We start from the raw sequence: 27,143 nt of genomic DNA, 5'->3' as shown, positions 1-27,143 counted from the left end.
ATAAATTGGTGAATAAAGTTGCAACAATTCAAAGCTCCGTAAATAAAATTCAAGCAAAGAATTAGAGTTGAAATTCACAAATATAAATCAAAACACAATATACGTAAAATCCTAAGGGAAACTACTCCATAATCACGGAGGAAGTCATCACAAATATAATTAAAGAGTAAGAAAACATCAATCTAACGTTACAATCCAAACTCTTTATGAATTGATGGAAAGATGATGAAATCATGTGTCTTGTAGCCTCCAAAACTCCCAAAGCTTCCCATCCAAAAGTTCTATAAAATTCATGTTTTTTATGTATTTATACCATATAGGAACGGGCCCAGATAAAACTATCCTTTCCAAACCGAAGTGGGAAAAGTTGGGCGAGGAAAATACACTATCGTGGCGCACCATGCACCATGCACTGCATTAGTGGGAAAATTTAGAGGCCTATATTTTTCACTCTACAAGAATTTTGCACTAGCGCCCCGCTACTCATGGCGCGGCACTGTAGTGCAATTTTCTCGGAGTAATTTTTGTTTTCTCACTTTTTGACATCCAGACTTGATATTCGACTCCCGAACGTGATCCCGACTTTATTTCTTTGGCCTTACTCGGACTTCAAAGATACAACTTGTTCAATTAGCTCTAAACTATCTTAATAGCTCGGAATCATTTCATGCAAGGCATAAAACACGTAATAAGCGCAAATCACCATTATTTAAGCCCAACCACAAGTAGCATACAGTGATTAGAGTACAAATTATGACTAAACTACGGGTTTCTAGCCTACCATCATATACACAAGTGAGGTTCATGAAAATCATGTATAGTCCATTGTTCATTTAATAACTAAGCGCTTTGCGATGAGGTGCGGATTAAAGAAAAAAACTATAAACTTCCAGACTGACAAGCTTCCAAATAAGTGATAAATATAACACCTTAGATAATTTTTACATTGGAAAGATAGAGAAACATGAAGTGTTATATAAAGTAATGCGCAAGTTCACATGGTAAATATTTTTTGGCTCAATGTAGCTAGCACACAGTGATTGATGCAAAATTTGAAGTTTATAGGTTCCTACGATAGTATCAAGTATATATGTACATACAAGGATAATCATTTCAGTCCTGGAAGAAGTGTCAACCATTCTCAAGAATCAAAAAGACTGAGTTAGCGCCATGAGTCACTGAAATAACGACATTAGTGCTAGTGAATCTTTAAAGTAGATTAGTTCGACCAGCAAAACCCATCTCCGCAACATTGGAATCAATATGTTGCTTGGAATAGTTGCATGAGTGGGCACACTTTTACTGTGCTTGGATTGGCATGGCTGTCCCCCTTTGCTGGTTGAGGCTCGGCCTTTGACTCCGCTTGCCTCTACTTTTCATGTCAAGCGTACAAGTCTAGTTTAGTGGTCACTATTGAAAACTCACATCTTAACCTTTAGATCTGTCACTGCTAGCCCAATGAACAAATTCATGAGATCTGTTAGTGTAACGACCGGCCAGTCATTTTAAGTATTACAACACCGATTTCCCATTTACTGAATATTTTATGCTCAGTTGTAATTATGTGACTTTCCAGGGAGATTTCAGAATGAATTGGAACATTTAATTCCAAGATTTAAAGCTTAAGTTAAAATAATTGACCGGAAGATGAATTATGTGTAAACGACCCCGAGATGAAATTGGTTTCAATAGTCCCGTATGGTGATTTTGGATTTAGTAATGTGTCGGATATTTATTTGGAAGTCTGTAGTTGATTTTTGGCTTGAAATGACGAAAATTGGAAATTTAAAGTTTGGAAGTTTGACCGGGAGTTGACTTTACTAATAATGAGTCGGAATCCAGTTCTAGAAATTTTCATTGATCTGTTATGTCATTTATGACTTGTGTACAAAATTTGAGGTCAATCGGACTTGATTTGATAGGTTTCGGCATCAAATGTAGAAGCTGGAATTTGTTAGTTTTCGTTAAGCTTGAATTGGAGTGTGATTCATATTTTAAGTGTTGTTTAATATAATTTAAGGCTTAGAATAAGTTTGTATGGTATTTTAGGACTTGTTGATATTTTTTGTTAAAGTTCCGGGGGCCTCGGGTGGATTCTGGATTGTAAACATATAAAAAATTGGACTTAGGCAAAATCTGGAAATTGTTGCCTTCTCGTGCAATCGCACCTGGGGAATTTAGCTCGCAGGTGCTACTTGTAGAAGCGAGATGGGCATCGCAGAAGCGGTCAGACGTGACTGGGTCAGTGGTCGCAGAAGTGGGCAAGTAGTGCATAGACTTGCGAGTGTGCGATCGCATAAGCAGAAATAGAGAGAGCATGCTGCTTCGCTGTAGCAGACAACTTCTTCGCAAAATCGAGTCCGCAAAAGTGCTAGAGTTCACACAAGCGTGGGAAGACCTTGCATCTGTGAGACCGCAAATGCGGCCAAGTGTATCGCATATGTGAAAACACTGGTCTGAGTACAACATAGAGGGGTTCTGAGATTTTCTTATTTTTGGACATTTCAAACACTGTTTTGGGCGATTATTGAGCGAGATTTCACGGGAGTTCTTAAGTTAAGTCACTTGTGATTATTTCTAGTCAATAATATTGAATTATCATCGAATATTCCGACTAGATTACGTATTTTGTAGGTGTAATTCGAGAATTTTGGCCTAGGGATTTGAAAATAAGATTTAAGGATTTGGAGGTCGAGTTGGTGTTGGAATTTGGTAAAATTAGTATGGTTGGACTCGTGGTTGAATGAGCGTTCATATTTTTTAACTTTTGTCGGGTTCTAAGACGTAGGCCCCACTATTGCTTTTTGAGTTGAATTTTAGTTTTTAACTGAAAAATATAGTATTTCACATGGAATTGATTCCTTAATTTATGTTGACTGTATAGAATTAATTTTGACTAGATACGAGGTATTCAGAGGCCAACTCGCGAGGCAAAGACTTATTGGAATAAAGAATTATATGGGTTGAGATAAGTAACACTTCTAAACTTGGTTCTGAGGATATAAATCCCTGAATTACGTGTTATATGATTTGTTTTGAGATGACGCACGTGCTAGGTGATGGGCGTGTGGGCATGTACCATTGAAATTGTGACTTAAGTAATTCTGTGGAGTTGCATAATCAATTAATCATGTATGTTCCACATATCCTCCACGTGTTAGAAAAATTTAGCTGAGATTCGTATTAAAGTTCATATTTAGGATATGTGCCGATATTTTTGGGACCCACAGAGGTCGTATTGTTGTTGAATTATTTGTTTAAACTGTAATTTTATACTCAGTCACATCTATTATTTGCATATCGCATCTCAGTCTCTGTTGCCATTCATTAATACATCAATTCATCATGTCAGATTGATTTTCATGTCATTGAGAGCCCGAGAGACATGAGATTGTGAGTGATATTTATGGGATCGGGTTGCACGCTGCAACATGTTTTATTTATTTATACTTGGATCTGGCTTATTATAGCGCTTGGGCTGAAGGAGTCCCTTCGGAGTCTGCCTCCCCTTCCTATAATGAGCGCAATTGATATTATATTGAGGGATGAATCTTCTCTAGGCATGGATCTTGCCCGAATCATTTACATTTTGGGGTGAATTTTTCCCGGGCATGGATTTTGCCCGAATCAATTACATTTAGGAAGGATTTTCCCTGGCGTGGATCTTGCCTAATTATTTATATTGAGGGATGGATCTTTCCTAGGCTGGATTGGCCTTATACAGTACTGAGTGACTAACTGTCAGTTTATATGTATGTATATATATATATATATATATATATATATGGGGATGGATCTTCCCTGTGCTGGATTGACCATATACAATACTGAGTGATTGAGTATTCAGTGAGTGTGTCTGCACGAGGCTTCTAGTGTGGTGCATGGCATACATCATGTACATTGGCATGTAGATATAGAGATGTCATATTCCTAATATCATTCAGAATTGATCTATTTTGCTTGTATTGAGTTTAAATATTGAACTTGAAAGCATGCCTACATTTTCGTACTATTATTTTTATACTGGACTATACATGTTGAGCTTGTCACTACTTTCAGCCCAAAGATTAGTCTTGTTATTTATTGAGTACATTAGGTCAGTTGTACTCATATTACACCTTGCACTTCGTGTGCAGATCTAGGTGCTTCCGGATACGTCGACTGTTAGATTTCGGAGTTTCATCTGTTAGAGACTATCGAGGTAGCTGCCTAGCGTCCGCAGACCTTGACTCTCTTTCCTTTCAGTTATTTGTATTGTTCTATATTTCTAGACAGTATTTTTATCAGTCAGACTGTGTTGTTATTTAGATACTTATGTACTCAGTGACACTGAATTTTAAGAGTGTGTTGTATAAAGACAATATTTTGTATCAAAAAATTGTGGGATTTTACTCTTCAATTTATTTATTATGGCAAACTTAAAAGAATTTGTGATTTATTAAGGTTTTCAGCTTGCCTAGTATTGAGATAGGCACCATCACGACTAGGGTTGTGCACGGATCGGATCGGATCGGATTTAGCATATTTCGGATTCTAGAAAATGCAATCCGAATCCGATCCGAATTATATCGGATCAGATCGGATTTTAAAGTTTGGATCGGATCAGATATCGGATCGTATTATTATGCCTCAAAGTTAAACTAATATGTATATTTTCTTTGTAAAATAGTCAATACATTAAGAAAAATTCATGTTTATGCAATTATGAGAGTACTATGATGCCAATATAGCTAAATTTAGCAATTGTAAAGATAATAACTTGGAGGTTGATGTAAATTAAAGTGTAGTATTTATACATGTCCTAATAATTTCGAATTTCGGATTGGATTGGATTAAAATATACCAATCTGAAATAAACATAATCCGAAATCCGAAATTCAAAATTGAATGGATCGGTTCGGATTTCGGATATCCGATCCGAATGAACAACCCTAATCAAGACATGTGAGATTTTTGATCGTGACAGTTAGGCTAAAGCAGACAATATGTACCATGAGCTTGAGATGTGACAATGCGGTATCAGAGCTAGATTCATGGAATACAATTATCAGCAAGCACCGACAAGGATGTTGAGTTCTTAACGAGAGGTGTACATGATGCCCATGATAGGCGATCATGTACGATAACTCAATGAGATGGATTAGCAAGCTTCTAGATAAATATACTTCAACTATGGGATGCATATGATGTACCAGGCAAATCTCACGTCGAAAAAATAAAGAAAATAAAATAATATATATAAATATGCGACAAATAGAATATTGCTTTTTCTATCTATATATATATATATATATATATATATATATATATATATATGCTACAAACAAAATATTGCTTTTTTTTTTCATCTCTCTTTTGCTTTATGCATATCCCAACTAACCCGAATTCACTCCACCATGCACCCTTCTCTATTTAATTTTTATATCTCTATGCATAAATAAATCAGAGTTGTACAAACCTTTTTTGAAAAAATTAAAACTCAATATAGACAAGTAATTTTGGAATTCCTACCCACATCCGTTGCCTATAACAAACATATTAACTTATCATATGTAAGTGATAAATAAAGTTGAATATAGCAATTTTTTTGTTCTTAATACCCAATTTAACACTCCTACATGTATAGTTTTCCAATGTTGGTCCCCAAAATCTAAAAATTTTATGTTGATACATTGACTTGTACAAAACAAGTGTTTCAAATGTCGGAATTGACAAAATGTGCACAATTCTTCCATATAAGAGAGTGAATGTAAAACAATAATTGATAAAAAAACTAGAAGAGAATAAAAACTTAACAAAGTTTGAACTTCAAAAATATTGGAAGAAGAAAAATCGAGAACGAAAAATAAAAAGCTTCTTTTATATAAGAGATGACTATATGACATATGTTTAATGAGTATGGATTTGATGTGTTCTCCACATTAGGATCGTCTCGATCTAAGCCCATGACACATATTGTCCGTTTTGAGTCTAGGCTCGCACAAATTTATCTTTTTGAGCTACGCCACCTCGAGCCCTGAAAGTGCGCGTACCATGTGAACTTGTGTCATGTCTTATAAAGCTCTTCACTTTCCTCTATTATCCGATGTGGGATTTGCGAAAGTTTCTCGGTTGACAAGCTTCTAGGAAAAGGGTGTATATGTCACCGTAGCAAATCCCGCATTGAAATGGGAGATGAAAGCGAAGAGCTTTATAAGACATGACACAAGTTCAAATGCTACGCGCGCTTTTGGACACGAGGTGACATAACCCAAAAGATAAATCTGTACAGGCCTAGGCCCAAAGTGAATAATATGTGTCATGAGCTTGGGTTGTGACAAAATGGTATAAGAGTCGAATCTCCCTCAGTACGATGGTGGAATAAACCTCAGCAAGGACGCTGAGTTAGGGGAGAGTAGGGGGTTGAATGTGACGCCCGGGCTAATAAGGGCGGGTCAAGCAGGATTGACGTGCTTATAGTCTGGCAAGCTTATGAAGAAGTGGTGCACATGTCACATTAGGCGAATCCCACATCAGAATAATAGAGAAAGTGAAGAGTTTTATAAGAAAAATGACATAAATTTACATGATACGCGCGCTTTTATGGCTCGAGGTAACGTAGCACAAAAAGACAAATCCATACAGGTTGGGTCATGACAAGGACAAATGAGAAAACACAAAGTCAAGTTTAGGTGTCTATTTGAAAACGAGAAGTTTTATTGTGTGCCTCACATAACTAATATTAGTTGTGTGAGGATTTTTTCTTCTCACAAAATTATGGACCCCAATTTTACGTTTATGGGTTCATACAAATTCGAGTCCGTAAAACTATGAGACAAAAAAAATAACTTGTACAACTTACACAAAATAAAATTTTCCATTTGGAAACTGTTGAAATTATAAGACCGATGTTGGACAATCATGCAAGTATGGGTGCCAAATTGAGTACTAAGCGAAAGTTTTGCTAACAAAAGGGAGGGTGCACGTTAGGCATTAGATTCTTGCTACGTGGCAACATGTAACTGGCGAACAACCTCCTTTTGAAGTATATGAGTGCCATCATTATATGCAAAAGCGGAGGGTGCGGTGGGACATGTGGTAGGGGGTGGGTGGTAGTCACCGAATACCGAGGGAATTCTGAATTCCCAGACATTTTGCTTTGTTATCTTTGGAACAAGTCTTTTCTAGTCTCCATTTTCTCTCTCTACATATACACATTCTCTTTCTACATATATATATAGCAGCACAAAAATATCTGCACAGTTATAGATTTTCTATCTTCAGATCCTTTCAAATTTCTCCGATCATCTCCAGTAGCCATGGTAAGTCATCCTTACATTTCGGCCACGCAATTTTTTCTGTTTTTTTTCTTCTTCTGAACTCTTGCTTTTGTGTTTTCAGTTGTTTTACTTTATGAACTGTGTTTTAAGTTTCTGATGTTGATCTGTTATCTCTTTGCTTTGGAGAAACCCTAGGTTCTGCTTTTTAGTTAATGGATCTGATTTTGCAGTTATTTTGACCTTGATCTATTGGTTACGTCTGAATTGAATCTCTTTACTAGTTCGATCCATGATTTTTCGATGTAGAGGAATTGTTTTCGAAGAAAATCTTAAAGTTTAGAGTTTTTGGATGCTGACGTGATTCGGTTTAAGTTTTTTTTCTATTTAGGAATACATTTGATGCTGTTCAGTTACCTGCATTTACTTTACGTCCTCAAAATTATAGTTATTTTTGCATCTCGTTAATCAGTTATGTTTAACATGGAATTTGGATCATCCCTAAGAGCCCGTTTGGATTGGCTTATTTTAAGTGCCTTTAAGCCAAAATAACTTTTAAGCCATTTTATTTATTCAGGAACTTTACAGGCTGTTCAGTTACTGGCATTTACTTTAGGGTCTTGGAATTTCTTGTTTTTTTTTGTTGCATATCCTCATATGTTATGAGGTACATCGTGGAATTTGGATAATTTTAAGGCAGAAATAAGCTGATTGTAGCTGGAAAACTTGGTCTTCACAAGCATAGCGCATAACTGAGTGGGAATGTTCTGCTGGTGATGCTGCCACAGAGCTAAAAGTTGCTCATGATTATGTGAATGTAGGATCAAAAAGATTTCTTCGTGGAACATGTATTCTCTTTTTTTCCATTTTTGAAAAAATTCTTTTTAAGCAGATGCTTATCAGTAAAAGTTGAAATTTAGCCCTGCTTCGGTTTGTGATACAGTATGCTAATTTTGTTATTGCCTGATAACTTTCAGTATGATGGAATTAGTAATCAGCATTGTGTTGTTAAAATATTCTTCACTTTGGAGCTTGTTGGTCTCTCCTGTTTACCACACCACTCTTCTCCCTTGACCGGATCTACACTAAATCTACAAATGGGACAAAGTGATGGGTTCATTTTTGCAATTAGCTAAAGGTGGGAGGTTAAATGTTGTATGTAAATAGCATGGGCGAATACCAGAGTCGATTATGTTCATGAGTAGAAGAGGTGGGGAACACGTGGACATGCATAGGTTATATGTTGTATGTTAAGTAGCATGGTGAATACAAAAGTTTATTTTCATGAGTAGCAGGTCGGTATCATGTGGACATGCAGTAGGTTGTATGTTCATTTTGAGTGGCTGCTGAAATACTTTGTTCCTCTGGTTTTCGTATTACAATGATTAAAATTTCTGTTATTCGCCTTGGAATTCTGCACAGGCTAATGCGGCATCAGGCATGGCTGTGCATGACGATTGCAAACTGAAGTTTCTGGAATTGAAAGCTAAGAGGACTTATCGCTTCATAGTATTCAAAATTGAGGAGAAGCAAAAGCAGGTCATCGTGGAAAAGCTTGGTGAACCTGCTGAGAGTTATGAGGACTTTGCTGCTAGTCTACCTGCAGATGAGTGTCGATATACAGTGTTTGATTTTGACTTTGTGACAGAGGAGGGTTGCCAGAAGAGCAAGATTTTCTTTATTGCGTGGTATTACCTTTGTTCTTAAATATAATCAGAGTTTGCTTATTATATTGCATGTTTGTGAATGCATTCTCTAACTGTTCATATTTGAGCATGTTTAGGTCCCCTGATACTGCGAAGGTTAGAAGCAAAATGATCTATGCTAGTTCCAAGGATAGATTCAAGAGGGAACTGGATGGAATTCAGGTTGAGCTGCAGGCAACTGACCCAACTGAGATGGGGCTGGATGTTTTCAAAAGCCGCACCACTTAAATAAAATCCTCTAGTACAGCAACGGATGTGCTCTTTGCTTTGCTCAAGAGAATTGTTAATAGTCCGTCGGGACGAGAGGGAAATATGATGTTTGTTATCAAGTTTAACATTGAAGTCGTCTTTAGAAAAATCATGTGGTTTTGTTCTTATTTTCGTGTTTGTCGTGTGAAACTTGTTCTTTGGTTTGGAGCTGGTAACAATTAACAATCCTTGGGTTGTTCTTTGGTTTGTATGTTTCTGTTGATAGCTGACCTGATTGCAACTTCTGTATCTTTGATTTATGGAGATGCTGACCGGCAGCCACTGTGATCATTTATAGTCGTTCATCTTCACATTTGTTTTGTTTTGTCTTGTTGATTTTGATGCTGGCGCCTTGAGTAACTTTTCCAGGTCTTGAGGCTTACTGGAAATATCTTAAATTGAGCTGACATACTATTTGTCCTTGTTCTTTTTGTGATTACAATGGATAAACTGTTTATGTTCTTTAAGTTTTAGCTTCATTTTCTTAATGTTTTATGAAATTACCTTGACATGTTACACGAGAGGTGGGTTATTCATCAATTGACCCGGCAGCCACGAACTATTTGGGAACTGAACATAATTTCTTAACTTGAAGCAAACTGACTTGAAGGCAATGCAAGAGAATGATTCACCTAATATACCACCTAGAATACATGTCATATGGGTTCGATAATTACATGATGACCAACAACTATTTTTTTAGGGTTATTACTTGTTAGGTGCATGACATCAAAATACTTGATACAGAGTTGCCTTCTATTCAATCCAGCATAGACTCCCGTGTAGTTGCAAACAAAAAGCTGAGAATGCCATCAACAGACTTGATGCCTTCCTGCTGCTTGGTAAAGGGAGCTGCAGAGCAAAATAGAAGTAGTTTAAGGCATAGGTGTAGTTAAATGAGAAAGATGTTCCATCACATTGTCATCTGAGTGTAAGTTGACCTGAATAGAATGGAATGAAACCAAAGAATTGCATAGGTCTCAACTTATTTGAAATTGTGAGTTGTTGATTGATTAGAAATCCTTTCTGCCACAACTTGGATCCATCGAGTCAACATGCCGTGTATTGCCATCATTGAGGCAGTAGGTCTCCTTGAGAATATAGCTTTCCCATACAGTACCTTGCGCTACAGCAATTTCAGTAGGAAAGAAGCAATAGAACCTAATGCGAAAAGGTGGGTGGGCATGCAACTGACATCATAAATAGACAGCTCTGGAGCACTCTCTCTAATAAAACAGCAAAAGGATAATTGATTAAGTACTAAGCAGACAAATGATGCAGGTAAAACAAAGAACATCAACACTAAAGAAATGAGCTTAATATTCTTTAGTCTTGGACAAAATGTGTTGGAATGGAATACATTCCATTATAGTCTACCTAAATTGCAAGCAATAAAGGTAGAACTAATGTGCGATCTATGGTAGTAGCACCGTAGCAATGCTACTTGGAGCTTTCATAACAGAATGTGAAATACTGCTACTGTAGAAGCTCCGATTATACACTTGAAACGTAAACCACCTAACAATTTTCAGGTTAAAACTTTAGATAATAGTTCTCATCGTTTTGCCCAAATCTAATGCTTTTATCAGACAATCTGATTAAAAGAAGTGCCTATCAAAGAACCGGAATAAAACCAGTGTCGAATACGTACATGATGTGCTAGGAAAAGAACGATCTTAAAATTCAAAAGGAGAATTAACCATGATTGACGTGCAAAACTGAAATAGGAACAGAAAAACAAAAAAAGGGACACAAAAAAGAACAGAATACTAATTCAATTGAGATGCAGACATGAATGGGTTAGAGAAAGCACACAAGAATGGACTACAGCACTGCACACGAAAAGAAAGAATCCATGCAAGGCAAGCAAAACTAACAAAGGCTGCTGATTCTTACCGAAGTGAGAAACTTCATAGGCAAGAAACAGTTGCTGCAGGAGTCCTATGACATACACCTCTTCTGACATATGACAGTTGTACCATCATTGGTACATGGGTCTGCCAATAACAAAAAACAACAAAAGAAAGTAGGTTAGATAAAGGAAGCACAAACAAAAATGCTTAAGGTACACCACCAATTCGCAAACTCATGATAAGGGGGAAAAGCCTAAAATTTCGTTAGTCCAATCACATCTCATACAAGATATGTGAATGTTATTCTCTTTAATTAGCACAGAACATGTGTGTGTCCTACCTGGACGTGTTTGAATGGTTACCAGATTCAACCAAATTTTACAGCAGTCCAAGCTAAATATAAGGAACAAATGAACAGCCAGTGCTTGCATTTTGCAATAGGTAGCAGGATTCCAATTGGAAAGAAGTAACAGCTTCAGTGATACTGTCACTGGTCTACTAACAGTTTTAACGAACAAATGTTGCTTCTGCGCCTCTATAAGTTAACAGAACGTGTAAACTTCCAAATCAACAACATATTCATGTTGCCCGTGTGAATAAAGTTAGGACAATATGCCCCCAAGGCCTAGCTCAAGTGGCAAAGGGTGGTGGATTTGTGTCTTAGGTCACAGGTTCAAACCCCCACACCATGCAAAGCAAAAGCCTGGTATTTAAGTGGAGAAGGGTAGAGGGGGGGCCTATTATCCACCGAGTTTCGAAGGTTGTGGTTGGTCCAAAGGATCGGCCCCAGACGGATTTCTCGGTCATCAAAAAAAAAAGTTAGGACAATATAAAATTTGAAGTATATTATCAGGTACTAATAGTGAAAATAGTCATGCGAATTATGGTTGTTCCAGAAAATACAAACACGCAGAATCATACATACATTGCCTCTCCTGAAACCATTTACGAACCATTTCAAAAAAAACACATTAAACTAAATTGTAAAAGGTAAATCTTGCAAATTTTTTTGATTTGCACCGGGTGTCCGAGTCTCTTCGAGCCCCGACTAATTCCGGGGGTACACAGGCCTTCGGCAAGGAGTTTCCCGCAAGTGCACCACGGTTAATTCAGGTTTTACCCAGTCCGATGGCCCTCAGAAATTGTTTGCACCCAGTGGGTTTCGAACTTGAGACCTTGAAAGGGAGCAAACCCCAAGGCTCAAGTCAATTGCCACCAGGCCAACCCCTGAGGGTTCAAATTATTTTTGTAACATATCTCCAATTAACTCAAAGATCGTCAGATATATTCCAAACAGTTGGATCTATAAGAGACAAGGGGAAAAAAGTCCAGTTATGACAATCAGCACTGTATGATTTAATATACAGTAAAAAGATAAGAAAAAGTAAGTGGCAAACTACCTCCCTCGAAGTTCTCGAGATGCCCCAACTCTTAGTTCATGATCCTCAGATAAAAAGGTGGGGCCTTGAACCATTCATGGATGCAGCATTTTGGTGTAAAAAATTAGGGTTGACGCTATCACGTCCTGTACACATATTCTGAATTTTGATAGTCACTAGTGAATCATAGTAACTGATTCTTGCAGCGGTGCTATCAGATCGGGGGAACTCATCTTTCAGGTTCCAGGGACTAAAGAAGCATATGTGGCATGAGACACCTTCAGACCACTTCTTATCATCTCATCACGCAATTCAAAAGCTTTCGACATTTCTCCAGCGATGCAGCAACCATAAATCAAAAGGTTATAAGCCACCATATCAGGCTTCAGACCATTAGTCAACATAGATTCCCATAGGCCTGTTGCTCCTGACAGATCACCCCTCCTACAAAATTCATAAATGATCGTTGAGTAACTTATGCAATCTGGGGAAATACCATTATTTTTCATTTCAAGCAAAACATTGATTGCTTCCTGAATTTGGTCCAATCTGCATAAACCCCGTATAATAATATTGTATGTCACGGTATTTGCAAGATATCCTTTAAGCATTGCATCATGAAGCTGTTTAGCTTCTACCATGTACCCTTCACCTGCAAGATGATCGAGGAAACAACTATATGTGAATTGGTTAGGTATCAATCCCTGAGCTAACATTTCTTTGTAAAAACTCTCTGCTTTATCAACTAATCCAGCCTTGCACAAGTTATTTATCATCACAGTGTACGTCACGATATTTGGGATGCATCCTTCACTGACCATTATATCCCAACATCTAAAAGCCTTTTTAAGATCTCCAAATTTGCCATACGCATCGAGCATGCTAGTGTACATTACTTCGTCTGGCTTCAGTCCTCGGTTGTGCATCTCCTTCAAAATCTTAACTAAATAATTCATATCATGATGCTTTAGAGTTCCATAAATAAGTACACCATAGCACACAAGGTCCATGTTAATTCCCTTTTCCGCCATCTCATCTGTAGTGTTTAATGCATCCTTTAGTCTTCCTTCCTCGCAATAACCACGCAAAAGAGCAGAGAAACACATCTCATTCAGATAATGACTTTGTTTTTGAAGGTCATCAACAAACTCTTTTGCTTCAGATACTCGACCTTTTGCACAAAGTCCAGTTATCAGAGGTCTGTATGTGTATGTGTCAGGAACAAGACCCTTCTCCACCATTTCATCAAGCAATTCAAAAGCCCTTGCGGTGTTCCCATCTTTACAATGCCCTTCAATTAATACATTATAAGTGATCTCATTAGGAGTTATATTCATTTTCACCATCTCATCAAACAATTTACTTGCTTCTGTCATCATGCTTGCACGACAAAAACCAGAGATAAGTGCAGTGAAAGTGAAAGTATTAGGTGAGATTCCTTTGCCTGTCATCTCGTGGTAAAGCCTAAAGGCCTTGTGCACTTCTCTTTCCTTGCAGTATCCATCTATCAATGACGTATATGTTACAACAGTTGGGTTCAATCCTTTATCAATCATCTCATTTAAGATAGATTCTGCAGCACTACATTTTCCAGCCTTGCAATGGCCATTAATGAGAGAATTGTAAGGGTATACGGTTAGTTCTACCTCATTATCGAGCATTCTATTGTAGAGACTAAGTGCACCATCCAATTTCCCTCGTTTGCAGAAAAAGTCAATCATGATGGAATAAGTTATACTATTCGGGCACAGCCCTTTATTCTCCATTCTACCAAAAAGCGACTCTGCTTCATCCAGCTTCCCATCTTTACACAACGAATTAAGCAATGCATTATAAACAAATAAATTCGGCATAACTCCAACTTTTTCTACCATATCAACCAATCTATATGCAGCTACACAATCACCCCCTCTCCTCAATCCATCAACAACACTCGACACTACAGCCTCGCGTGGAACCAAACCCAGCCCCAACATCTCATCCACTAAGCTTCGACCAAGCTGAAATTCGCTCACTTTACACAGCCCCAAAATCAAAGAACAATAAGTGATGACATCAGCATTCAACCCTTTACAACCCAACGAATTCTTAATTTCAACGGCCTCCCAAACTCTTCCACCCTTACAAAGCCCATGAATCAATATATTGTACAAGATAATACTCAATTTACTCCCATTTCCCTCAACCCATTTCATCATTCCCTTAGCCTTTTCAAAATCTTTCAACTCACATAAACTCTTAAGCACAGCTGTATAAACATACTCATCAAGCTCAATACCTAAAGTCACTGCTTTATCAAATAACTGCAAAACCAAATCGAACCGTCTAATTCTAATCAACCCATTTAACACAGTGCTTAAAGTCCTTAATTCTGGTACTAATGAATTCTCCATCATAAGCCTAACAATTAAAACAGAATCAATTACTCTCTTATCCTGAACATAACATTGGGTCAACAAATCAAACCCCAAAGAGTGATAAAAATTGAATCTTTTATAAGTATCTAACAAATTACCAAAAACAAAACTTGGGTTTTGTTTTCTTTGCAAAAGGGTTTGTAAAAGTGAAGTGGCAGGCCAATAAAGATTGGACTGAACTAAAGAATGTACTAAAATACAAAAAGATGCATTTGAATGGTGAAAGTTCTTGTGTAGGCCAAGAAAATTGAAGAAGCGTAAAGCCAACCTTGAATCATCAAGGGTAAAAATGAGAATTTGCTCAACGTGATGGGGTTTTAGTTTTGTGGAAATGGAGCTGTTTAATGCTATGTTCCAGCTCCGTTTGCTCCGAACGATTTCGTTTAGAGTTGAAATGAAGTTTTGTTCGTTTTCTTGGTTGTTGGGTGATGTGGATATAGTTCGCCGGAAAATGTGGCCGGAGAGTGGCCTGCTCCGCCGAAGGGAAGGGTTCATTTGGTGGTTTTGGTGAAAGGGTAGGATTCGTCAAGGAGGTGCCGCTTTCTTGGGGATCCAAGTTGATGGAGGCGCTTGAGCCTATTTTGATAATAGTGTAAATTTGAAGGGCAGAAGTGCCAACTTTAAAAGTAGGAAAATACATAGGTTGCTCTTTAAATCTGTCCCCAAAAAACGAGGATTTGACCAAAATCATCCCTCTTGTTTCACTCAAACTTTCACTTCATCCTTTTAATATTTCACTTAACCTACAACATCCTTTAAGTTTCCCAAAGGTTGACCAAAAACATCCCTCTGTTAAATTTGCCGTTTATATTTGACGGATATTGTATTCTCACGTGACTTCTCTTTTTCCCTCCATTTTCTCACAAAATTTTCCCTCTTACCTCCTTTTCACATAACCAAAAGCCACTTTTGGGGGAAAGTTGAGATAGGATTTCTAATGGTTGAACAACTTCTTCTTGGGTGAAGTTTCTACCTTTCAGTATAAATTTGACAATCTTATTGTTGAACCGTGATACACTCCCAACCTGGGTTCCAAACAGTAAGTATCTCATTTTAGTTTTTCTTGGTTTGTTTTAGTTATAGACATTACTTATTCTTCTTCTAGTCATAGACATTAGTTATATTCTGTCTTCCTCTAAAATGAATGCAAAGGTAAAGGCATAATACCTTAATGTACGGGAGGTTCTGGACAAATGAACGTAAATGTAAAGGCATCAATTATATACATTAAAACAGCAAGGGACCAATTTTAAGAAAGAATCTTATGTTTAACATAAAAATAGCTTCTTTTATTATTATATAATAAAAATTACTTTATTGGCAGATTCAATGTTCGAAAGTCAAGCAGTATATAGTGATTCTAATAATGAGTCCGATTATAGAGAGTTTGAAGATTCAGATTATGAAGATGACATTTTATTTGATAGAAATGTTGATTCGTCGGTTGAAACATTTTCTGTCAATGCCAATGAAAATACAAGAACAAATGATGATAGTAGAGAGTTTATTAGCCAAGAGTTGCAAAAGCATATGCAAAATGAAGATGGTGACTCGGATTGTGTTGTTTCCAGTGACACAAAAAGCTTGAATAGTGATAGTGATGCATCTAATGAAGATTTTAACTTTCCAAAGCATAATCCGAAAACTGATGGCTCTAATCCTAAGCTAGCATTAGGACAAGTATTTCAAAACAAAAAAGAGTTTAAGGAAGTTGTAACTACTCATGAGGTTAAAAGAGGAAGGACAGTCGAGTGGATTAAGGATGATTCAGAAAGAGCAAGGGGAAGATGTAAGCATCGTCCTTCTTGTGAGTGGGTTATTCTAGCTTCAAAAATGCACAGAGATACAAATTTTCAAATAAAAACTTACAACTCCGAGCATACATGTTTCTGTTGGAATGTCAAGAATAAGAATGTTACTTCCAGTTGGATTGCAAAGAAATATATGGACAAAAAATCAAACAGAGATTGGAAGACATCAAAATTCAGAGATGAAGTCAGTAGAGCACTGGGAGTAGACGTATCTTTATGTCAAGCAAGAAAAGCTAAAAAGAAGGCTATTTCTCTTATTGATGGTAACTTAAATGACCAGTTTAACATGTTGTGGAATTATATTAATGAGATCATGCGATCTAATCCAGGAACATCAGTTTACATGGAGTTAAAACCAAATGAGACCCCTAACAATCCTTCTAGATTCCAAAGATTATACATTTGCTTTGCAGCATGTAAAGAAGGCTTTAAGGCAGGTTGTAGGAAGATTGTTGGTGTTGATGGTTGTTGGTTGAAAGATTCTATGTATGGAGCACAGTTGCTTGCTGCTGTTGGTTTGGATGGCAATAACAATATCTTTCCTATAGCCTATGCCATCGTGGAAAAGGAGTGCAATGATACATGGCAATGGTTTTTGAACTATTTGATGATTGATATTGAAATAGAAGAGCAATGTCTCTGGACATTCATGTCAGATAAGCAAAAAGGCCTTCTTGAAGCTTTCGAGAAAGTGTTACCAAATGTTTCTCATAGGTTTTGTGCACGACACTTGCACAATAATTTCAAAAAGGCTGGGTTCTCTGGTCATACGTTAAAAGATGCTTTTTGGGAAGCTGCTAGAGCAACAACGGTTGAAGCGTTTAATGTATGTATGTTGAAGATACTTGAATTGGATAAAGAAGCGCATGAATGGCTTTCTACTAAGTTACCTAATGAATGGTCCAGATCTCACTTCTCACCACTTTCTAAGTGTGATGTGTCGTTAAACAATGTGTGTGAGGTCTTCAATAGTTTGATTCTTGATGCTAGAGATAAACCCATTATTAAACTTTTGGAGACCATAAGACACATACTAATGTCTAGGGTTGGAACCAACAGGGATAAAGCTGAAAAATGGGCTTCAGGTGATATTTGTCCAACTATAAAAAAGAAATTGCATAGAAACATGAAGGAGCTTCTGGTTATATTCCTCGAAAAGCCGACTCATGGAATTATGAGATCCTTGGGTCTACTGATAATGACACTTGGACTGTGGACTTGTTTAACAAGATATGTAGCTGTAGAAAATGGGAATTATCAGGGATACCTTGCAAACATGCTATTTATGCCATATGGATGAAAAAGGATGATATTGCAGACTATGTTCATGACTGCTACAAGGTTGAGACATACATGAAAGCATATACAACCATATTCCCTATGAATGGGCAAGGTTTATGGCCTAAATCATCTAATCCTAAACTATTGTCACCTTCTTATTTGAAAAAGAAAAAAGGAAAGAAACAGAGATTAAGAAAAAAAGAAGTGGATGAACCTGGAGCCTCGAGGACTAGGATAAAAGAAAACAAAAATCAGTTGATTGTAGCAAGTGTGGTAGACCTGGCCACAATAAAAGAACATGTTCTTTATATAATGTTGTTGAACCAGAACCAACAAACTACACTTCATTTTTGGATTCTATTATAGTTGAGAACACAACAAATTGGACGCAAGAATCTGCCCCTTTTCGTGAAAAACTTCCGGTGAGATGCATATATCAATAATGCTTGTCTTACTTCACTGTAATGCAATTCATCTACATTAAAGTCATTTTATTTCCTTTTCAGGTTAGAAGAGGCCAGTAGCACGGATGTGCCAAGTTGCAGAGTGTCATTGTCATAGATGTGACAATCCTTTTCATTTTGTTCATTTTGTAATGACAATATTTATTTTGGAATGACTCAAGTTCATTTTGTAATGTGATGACTCAATTATGATGACTCATTTTTCAGTTTCTACACAAAAAAACTGCACATTATTAAGTTTCTGCATACCAAAATCTGCATATATTTTCAGTTTTTGCGCGCGATTGTCTACCCAAATACAGGAAAAGGTGTTGAAATCAATTCAAAAGATTCACATTCTGCAAAAAAAATGTAGGAAAAAGAAATGAGAAGTTTTGATTGATCAGTAATCGGAAAGAGATCGGGAAAATCAAAGACGGAAAAAGATGGAACACACTTTTTTTAAGAATGAAGAGGTTGCTGAAGATGAAGGCTCTCCCTTATGGGAAAAAGAGAAGTCACGTGAGAATACAAGATCCGTCAAATATAAACAACAAATTTAACAGAGGGATGTTTTTAGTCAACCTTTGGTAAACTTAAAGGATGTTGTAGGTTAAGTGAAATATTAAAAGGATGGAGTGAAAGTTTGGGTGAAACAAGAGGGATGATTTTGGTCAAATCCTCCCAAAAAACAGTACTACTATTTATTACGAAATAAAAGCAATATAGCAAAAACTATGTAATAACTAGAACTTAACATAAGAAGGAATAATAATATTAGAAGAGAGGATTTCTTTTATTTCAACTGTATCGAATAGGTTCATCAGTGAACTTATTCATAAAAATATTTGGTTGTTAGAAAATCAGTCCAAAACCTGTTATGAATACATAACCAATCCAAAATATGTTGTGAATACATAACAAATCTAAAATTTGTTATGAATACATAACTAATCCAAAGTCTATTATGGAAGACATCCATCGTTGTTCATCCACTTGGGAGATTTATAACACTCTCTCTTGGATGTTCATTAACACATAATATACCTCATTAAAATCTTACTAAGAAAACCCCAGTAGAAAAAAATCCTAGTAAAGGAAAAAGAGTACACATATCTTGTAATGCGCATTAAGTGTTGACTCATTAAAAACCTTAGCAGGAAAACCCATATGGGACAAAATCTTGGTTAAAGAAAAAAGAGTACAACGCGTATTTCTCCCCATCATAAAAATCTTATTTAATATCTCGGAGACGGTGCATTCCAATCTTGTACCTTAACTTCTCAAATGTTGATTCGGCAATGCCTTAGTGAACAAATCTTCCAAATTATCACTTGAACAAATTTGTTGAACATCTAATTCACCATTATTTTGAAGATCATGCGTGAAAAAATTTATTGGTGAAATATGTTCTGTTCTGTCTCCTTTAATATATTCCCTTTTAATTGAGCTAAACATGCAACATTGTCTTCATATAATGTTATTGGAATTTCCTTTCCCCTTGAAAGGCCACGTATCTCCTAAATATGTTGAGTTATTGATCTCAACTAAAGGCATTCTCGACTCGCTTCATGAATGACTATTATCTCTGCATGATTTGAAGAAGTAACAATCATAGTTTGTTTTGTTGGAATACCATGATATGGTAGTACCTCCACATGTGAATAATAGCATGTTTGAGGTTGACCTTTATGTGGGTCAGACAAATATCCTGCATCTACATAACCAATCAGTTGTGACCAGGATTCATTTGAATAACACAATCTCATATCAATGGTCACTCACAAATATCTGAATAGATGTTTAATACCATTCCAGTGTCTTTATGTTGCGGGAGAACTAAATTTTGCTAACAACCTTACAAAGAAAACTATATTCGGTCAAAAATTATTAGCAAGATACATTAATGCCCCAATTGCACTAAGATATGGTATTTCAGTACCTAGAAGTTCTTCATTATTTTTATGAGAATGCAATGATTTTTATTTATATCAAATGATCTTACAACCATTAGGGTACTCAATGGATGTGCTTTATCCATATAAAAGCACTTCAAAATATTTTCGGTGTATGTTGATTGATGGGCAAATATTCTATTTTTCAAATGCTCAATTTATAAGCCAAGACAAAATTTTGCCTTTCTAATATCTTTTATTTCAATTTTTTTTTCTTCAAACATTCTATTGCCTTTGGAAGTTCTCCAGGAGCTCTAATAATATTCAAGTCATGAACATACATAACTATTATGATAAATTCAGTTCCAAATTCTTTTATAAGGACACAATGATAAATTAGGTCATTCTTGTACCTTTTTTCAATAGGTATTCGTTAAGGCAATTATACCAAATGCTCTCTGATTGCTTCAATTTATATAAAGATTTCTGAAGCTTTACCGAATAAGTTTCCCGGGAATCTTTGTATGTTTCAGGCACTTTAAATCCTTCAAGGATTTTCATAAAAATTTCGTTGTCCAGTGAGCCATATAAATAGGTCGTGACAACATCCATATGACGTATATTAAGTTTTCATAAATTGCTAAATTGATAAGATACATGAACGTGACACCACGAGCGAATATATCTCCATATAATCAATGGCAGAATATTTATGAAAAATGTTGTGCCACAAGTCGTCTTTGTATCTATAGACTTGATTTTCACTTTTGCACAAGAACATATGTGTACCACCACTGGGCTTTATACTTTCAGGTATTGGGACTACACGTCCAACTTCACAATTTTTAGGCGAAGTCAATCTTGATTGTGCATTTTTTATTTTAGCCAATCATTTATCTATCCACATTTTATGACAAATTTGAGCTCAAGACCCTCGTCAAATATTAACAATATTGAGCGCTACGTTATATCAATAATATCTTCGACGGTCATTTTATATCGGTTCTAACATCACTCAATAAAGATATAACTTGTCGATATCTCATTATTTTCAGGCACCTGAGCCTCTCTTATGAGGTGTTATAAAGTGTTATGTCGCGACGCTCTTATAAAGCACCTGTCTCACTATTATGACCAACTTGAATATTTGATAATCTCCTTCTTTAAGGAGTTTTATTTTTGAAACTGATTGATCTATTATGATTCATGTGTGCCATACACTTTTTCCTTCATGGATTTTATTCTATTTGGAGCATTAGCAGTTGAAATATGATATCTAGATTTGGGTCAACAAATGTGCCTGTCAATATTCTGCAAATGAATTATCACTTGAACTTCAAGTTCGTAGTTTCTTGTACGAGTATCTAGATGTACTCGTAATAGTTCATTTCATTACTTTTTCAACGGCCCATTTTCTCCCATAATGTTGGATCACCAAGACATATTCATATCATTCTCTAGAGACCCGTCTTTGTGTGTCATGGTGGAGCAATTAAATCATATAATACATTCATATTTCTAGATAAAACTTAGTTGGTTCCTGATCCTGAACCAATTTGTGATAGGGATAATTTATTATAACTTGTTGTTTAGATACATATAAGTGCTGCTATATAATAAATAATATATCTCATATCAAATTTTTGTTTTTTGTAGGAGTTTTGTTCTCATAACTAATTGTGTAGTTATGATTGAAAACATACAATTTCTACTAAACCACCTTAGATTTAGACCAACATTATCAAGATAAATCATTATAATTTACATTCTGAAACTATGCTAAATTTGAGCAAGCAGGCTTACAAAAGCCAAACTGCAAGTTGATAACAAAAGACACATATGACCATACAATAGATGCATCTATTAAAATTTACATAATAGTAAACGGTCCACATTGCAGGTGTCTGAGCCCATATATATATATCACCTTTTATTCGTTTTAGAAATCAAGGGATACACTTCCCAATCTTTACTGGTATACCATGAGAAAAATAGCACAAGACAATTCTTGGAGAATCTTCTACTTTTTCAATATATGCCAATGTGTATTCTCAATTAATTTTCGCATCATAATTGAACCGGAATGGCCAACTCATGCCAGCTAATATTTGTTTCAGTAAACATCTAGTTTACTTGTTGCATGTGATTACATTATCATGCTTAAACTTGTGTAGTACAAATAGAAGATAAGTCGGGTAACCTTTATATTTACCTGGTATGATTATAGTAATATAAAGATATTCAACTTTTCTTTCATTTATAGTCTCAATATGCTAACCATTTTAGCTTATACATTTGAAACTCAAAAATTTCCTTTTGAGACTTGCTACAATATTAATGTCATGAACAATTTTGTTCATTCGAGTAGTAACAAATTAGTTCTTTCGGAGCTCTTAATTCATTGTGTACTACAAGATCTTTTATCACACAATTCATATGGTAAATTTATCATAAACAAGATTATTTCTTTCTTGAATTTTGCATTTAATAACCTTTTATAAAGCATGTCAAAATATTTTTGACATACCGCATGTACGCGATATATGACATATTTATATAACTACACAGTAATATTCATTATATTTCTTTCTCTCAAACCTCCCTAAGGTGAGTTATGGTATGTATCCAATCACGCATTGTACGCCTTTATTCCTTACCTTTACACATATTGCTACATTCATTTTAACTGTGTATCACAAGTCACATTCTTTTCAAGGAATGAAGTATAATCATTGCGACGTACTTTATTATTTTTCTATATTAATTTGACGGTAAATATTGCCTTCACCTTTTGAAGAATATATTGAGAACCCTTATTGTTCTCCTTTTTATAATTACTACCATAATAACGATTATTATTTCATACTTTGCCACGACCACGCCAATTCATATGGCCACGATAATTATATTCTTCTTTTAGAATCATTATCAATATGGTGTATTGGGACATGAACCCAATCTTATCTTTATCATACATCAAGATTGAACCCTAATATCTTTCAAAATATTTAGAAGCAGATATGAGGCATATAATATAGAAAATATTTCTCTAATATAACTTCACAATCAGAGACGGACCTACAGCCATGTTTGAGGGGTCACGTGAACCCGTTAACTTCAACAAAAACTCTATATATACATAGTTGTATATACATTGGGGACCCCTTAAATATTTTTCTTGGTACCCTCATTAACAAAATTATGCTTGCAGCAATGGTCCACTTCTAAGAATAAGCTTGCTCCTTGTCACACGACGCGGGTTCGAAACCCGCCTGCTACAATTTTTTTGATGGTGCCCCCATTATTCTCAAATATTGGGTCCGCCTCTGTTCACAAGCCTTTGTAGCATATAACTTCTAATATCAATATTTCTTGTAAGATCTTATCCAGCTTATAATATTTATTCATATGGTGCGATTAAAATCATAAAAATTATTGTGACCAATTAACCAGCTAACAAAACCTAATATACTAAAAAGAGTAGTTCTAGTTCTTTTCTAATTTTGAGCATATTTATATGACTCATGTAGTGTAAGTTAATAAATGCATTAAATATGTAAAAGCTATTTAGCTCATATATTTTTGTAATGCTAAATCTGCAAAATTTCAATGAGAGAGGGATAATAATTACTTCGATAGTTTTAACTGTTTTGAGTAATTTTAGCTTCATTCCAACATTGAATCTTCTAGTTTAATTTAGCAATTAATTAATATGAGTTTTTCTTCATCTGTTTCTTTGTTTTCTTCTTCAATTACGAGTAGCTAGACCCATAAGCCAGGGTTGTGGCTCAATCCTAGTGTGGGTAATTGATGAGTCTTGTGTTTTAGGACTTGATTGGTTATGTGTGTTTGATATTTGGACTAATTTCATGTGTAATTGCTGAATTAGTGGTTGCAAACACTAGTTTGTGTTTAGTTAACTTTGGCTCTTCTTGAGAAAGAGAGTCTAAGTCTCTGAAATTGATCCAACAAGGAATTGGGGCATACTCAAGAGATTGTTAGCCCCAATTAAAGGGTTAAACCTATAGATAGTAATATCCGACTTGAACCTTGATTACTTGTGCAAATTTACATACCCAATTGGCCTTGAGAAAGTCAATTCGGGCAAAATCACTCGAACTACCGAGAGGTGTAGAGTGAGTAGAATCGTGCAATGGTTATATTATATTCCCCAAATGTTACAATCATGCCTTAGACTCAAGTATCAATCAATAGACCACCTAGGCGAAAGTCACTACCCTGGTGCCTTTTAACCATTTGAACAACTCGCAATAGTTTAACTTTAGCTTATTTTAATTTAATTGAGCATTGTAGTTTTATATAATTAGAAGTAAATCAAAACCCAAAAATATTGAGAAGTGCAAGTTGGAGCAATTACACAACTCGGCTTTAGATAAGCACCCAACTCCAACTTCTAGCTCCATGTGAAAATCGATCCCGACCTTAATCGGGGAAAAGCTGCTTCGACCTCTCGCTACTCAATAGCAGTGCAGGGTTGGCTTCGATCAAGTACCACGGAAGGTCCTTTGGTGGATGATGAAGAAGACATAAAATTATATTAAGTATATAAATGTAATAAAGGACAAATATGAAAGAGCTATCACTACTGTTAATATAATAATATGAGGTATCAAAGAGCTTTTCATAGGAGTGAGCTTATACCTTTGCATTGAGCCCCTACTTATTTTCCATAGTTATGGATACGCTAATTAACACAATACAAGATGAGGTCTAATAGTATACACTATTTGCTGATGATGTTGTTCTAATTGATAAAACTGGTGAGAGTGTCAACCAAAAGCTTGAGCTATAGAGATTCACCTTAAAGAGTAAGGGTTTAAAGATAAGCAAAGTAAGATTGGGTACATGCACTGCAAGTTTAGCCAACATGAAAAGAGATAAATTGAATTGAGACAAGATGAATTTGCAGTACCAAAATGCAAACAACTTAGATATCTAAGTTCGTTATTTCAAGAGAATCGAATAATAGACGGAGATTTTATTCATGTGATTGTAATTGAATGTTTGAAATGAAAAGTGCTATTGGATGTTATGTGATAGATGAATGGCAACCAAAATAAAAGGTAAGTTTTATAAAATTGTGATTAGACTGACTATTTTATATAGTAGTGAATATTGGTCTGCTAAAGTTCAATGTATCCACAAGATGAGAATTCTAGAAATACGAATACTAAGATTAATGTGTCGTCACAAAAGATTAGATAAGATTAAGAATGATCACATTCGCCAAAAGGTACAATAGCACACATCAAAGGTAAAAAGAGAGAAGGTTGCTTAAAATGGTTTGGTTATGCCCCTCGTCGACCTAGAGATATATGGTCTGTAGGTATGAAACTACGATGGAGAAGGTGTTAAAAAACAACGTGGTAGACCTAAAATCACATGAAAGGAAGTTGGCTAGAAAGACCTATAGATCCTTAGAATCAATAGACTTGGTAGATGGGATAATGCACAATAAAAAAGGAAAATTCATGTAAGTGATACCTACTAGTTGAGAATAAAATTAAATTATGGTAATAATAATAATAATAATAATAATAATAATAATAATAATAATAATAATAATAATAATAATAATAATAATAATAATAATAATAATAATTATTATTATTATTATTATTATTATTATTATTATTATTATTATTATTATTATTATTATTTGAAGCGCGCACACACACATATATCTATGTACTTGCACTTCTATTTTATTTCATTAGTGATGATGATATGAGTTGAACTTAATGAAAGGAATGTAGATTCATATCGTCAATCCTAATTTATTTGGGGACTAATGTTGTATTCCAAAATTAATATTCAGATTATTATACCACACTTAATGTGAAATAAGCATACTATTATAATTGTGGTATAACTTATCTTTGGTATGTTAATCCTTGATGCAAAACACAACCAAACGCGAAATAAAGTGATTCGACCTTTTTTTCTCTCGTAAGATCATTATCCCTTACATTACCAACCAAACGACTCCTTAAAATTGGCACGACAAATGAATTGAAACACCTTCTTAAAGCGCATAAAAAAGGCAAAAGAAGAAGAAGAAACTAAACCTAGAAACACACTAGTATGTACCGATGCCATTTTCTTAATAGACGCTAGTGGTAAAAACGCAATGTAATTCATGGATATAAATTATTTATATAATTGTTTTATAATAAAACATGAAAACACAACAAATTTTTCCATGTTATAAATATATTATATTACGGATGTTCATTTAGTACTCCGTTGTAAATAAGCTTCCTGAAGAAGCTTATCCATATGGGACTCCACCGTAAATATATTTATTTATTTAGTACTCTATTGGAAATAAGCTTCCTAAAGAAGCTTATCACTTCGGTACACGATTATGGATAAATATTACCCCGGTAAAAGATTATCCATACCGGGTATAATAAGCTTATCCTTTCAGTACCCAGTTATGGATAAACATTACCCCCGGTAGAAGATTATCCATACCGAGTATAATAAGCTTATCCTTTCAGTACCCAGTTATGGATAAACATTATCCCCGGTAGAAGATTATCCATATCGAGTATAATAAGCTCATCCTTTCAGTACTCCGTTATGGATAAACATTGCTCTTAGTAGAAGATTATCCATACCTGGTATAGTAACAGCTTACACAACAGCTTCATTTCTTCTATAAATATAAGAGATTTCAGTTCATTATGTATATCAGTTTGAATTCAAATAATGTAACAGTTTCTCTATATGTTTGTCTTTACTTTACGGTCTTTATTTTATAACATTCACATGTTTTCTAACAAATCACCATGAAGAAGAATACATCGATAAATTATATACATATGTG

General features: G+C 35.4%; 3 protein-coding genes across 6 annotated transcripts; 2 read left to right on the top strand and 1 right to left on the bottom strand.

The window, feature by feature from the left end:
• The first annotated feature begins 7,063 nt into the window (after positions 1–7,063).
• Positions 7,064–9,506, top strand: LOC107791457 (actin-depolymerizing factor 2). Its single transcript, XM_016613542.2, has 3 exons — positions 7,064–7,301; positions 8,679–8,944; positions 9,040–9,506. The coding sequence occupies exons 1-3, from the start codon at positions 7,299–7,301 to the stop codon at positions 9,188–9,190; spliced, it is 420 nt and encodes a 139-aa protein (XP_016469028.1). The 5' UTR covers positions 7,064–7,298; the 3' UTR covers positions 9,191–9,506.
• A 309-nt stretch (positions 9,507–9,815) lies between these two features.
• On the bottom strand, positions 9,816–15,466 carry LOC107791456 (uncharacterized). 4 transcript variants are annotated; one of them, XM_016613541.2, is made up of 5 exons: positions 15,129–15,466; positions 12,465–14,843; positions 11,108–11,208; positions 10,153–10,437; positions 9,816–10,063 (listed from the first exon to the last, which is right to left on the bottom strand). In XM_016613541.2, the coding sequence occupies exons 1-2, from the start codon at positions 15,353–15,355 to the stop codon at positions 12,680–12,682; spliced, it is 2,391 nt and encodes a 796-aa protein (XP_016469027.1). In that variant the 5' UTR covers positions 15,356–15,466; the 3' UTR covers positions 9,816–10,063; positions 10,153–10,437; positions 11,108–11,208; positions 12,465–12,679. The 4 variants fall into 4 exon arrangements, with proteins under 4 accessions (XP_016469027.1, XP_016469024.1, XP_016469025.1 ...); XM_016613538.2 differs by having other exon boundaries at positions 12,465–15,466; XM_016613539.2 differs by having other exon boundaries at positions 10,153–10,337; positions 12,465–15,466.
• A 723-nt stretch (positions 15,467–16,189) lies between these two features.
• On the top strand, positions 16,190–17,971 carry LOC107791451 (uncharacterized). The gene has a single exon (XM_016613534.2). The coding sequence runs from the start codon at positions 16,190–16,192 to the stop codon at positions 17,969–17,971; it is 1,782 nt and encodes a 593-aa protein (XP_016469020.2).
• Positions 17,972–27,143: the final 9,172 nt, after the last annotated feature.

This window comes from Nicotiana tabacum, chromosome 18 (assembly GCF_000715075.1).
Source record: "Nicotiana tabacum cultivar K326 chromosome 18, ASM71507v2, whole genome shotgun sequence".
NCBI classification, from domain to species: domain Eukaryota; kingdom Viridiplantae; phylum Streptophyta; class Magnoliopsida; order Solanales; family Solanaceae; genus Nicotiana; species Nicotiana tabacum.
This window is presented reverse-complemented; position numbering and strand designations above follow the sequence as displayed.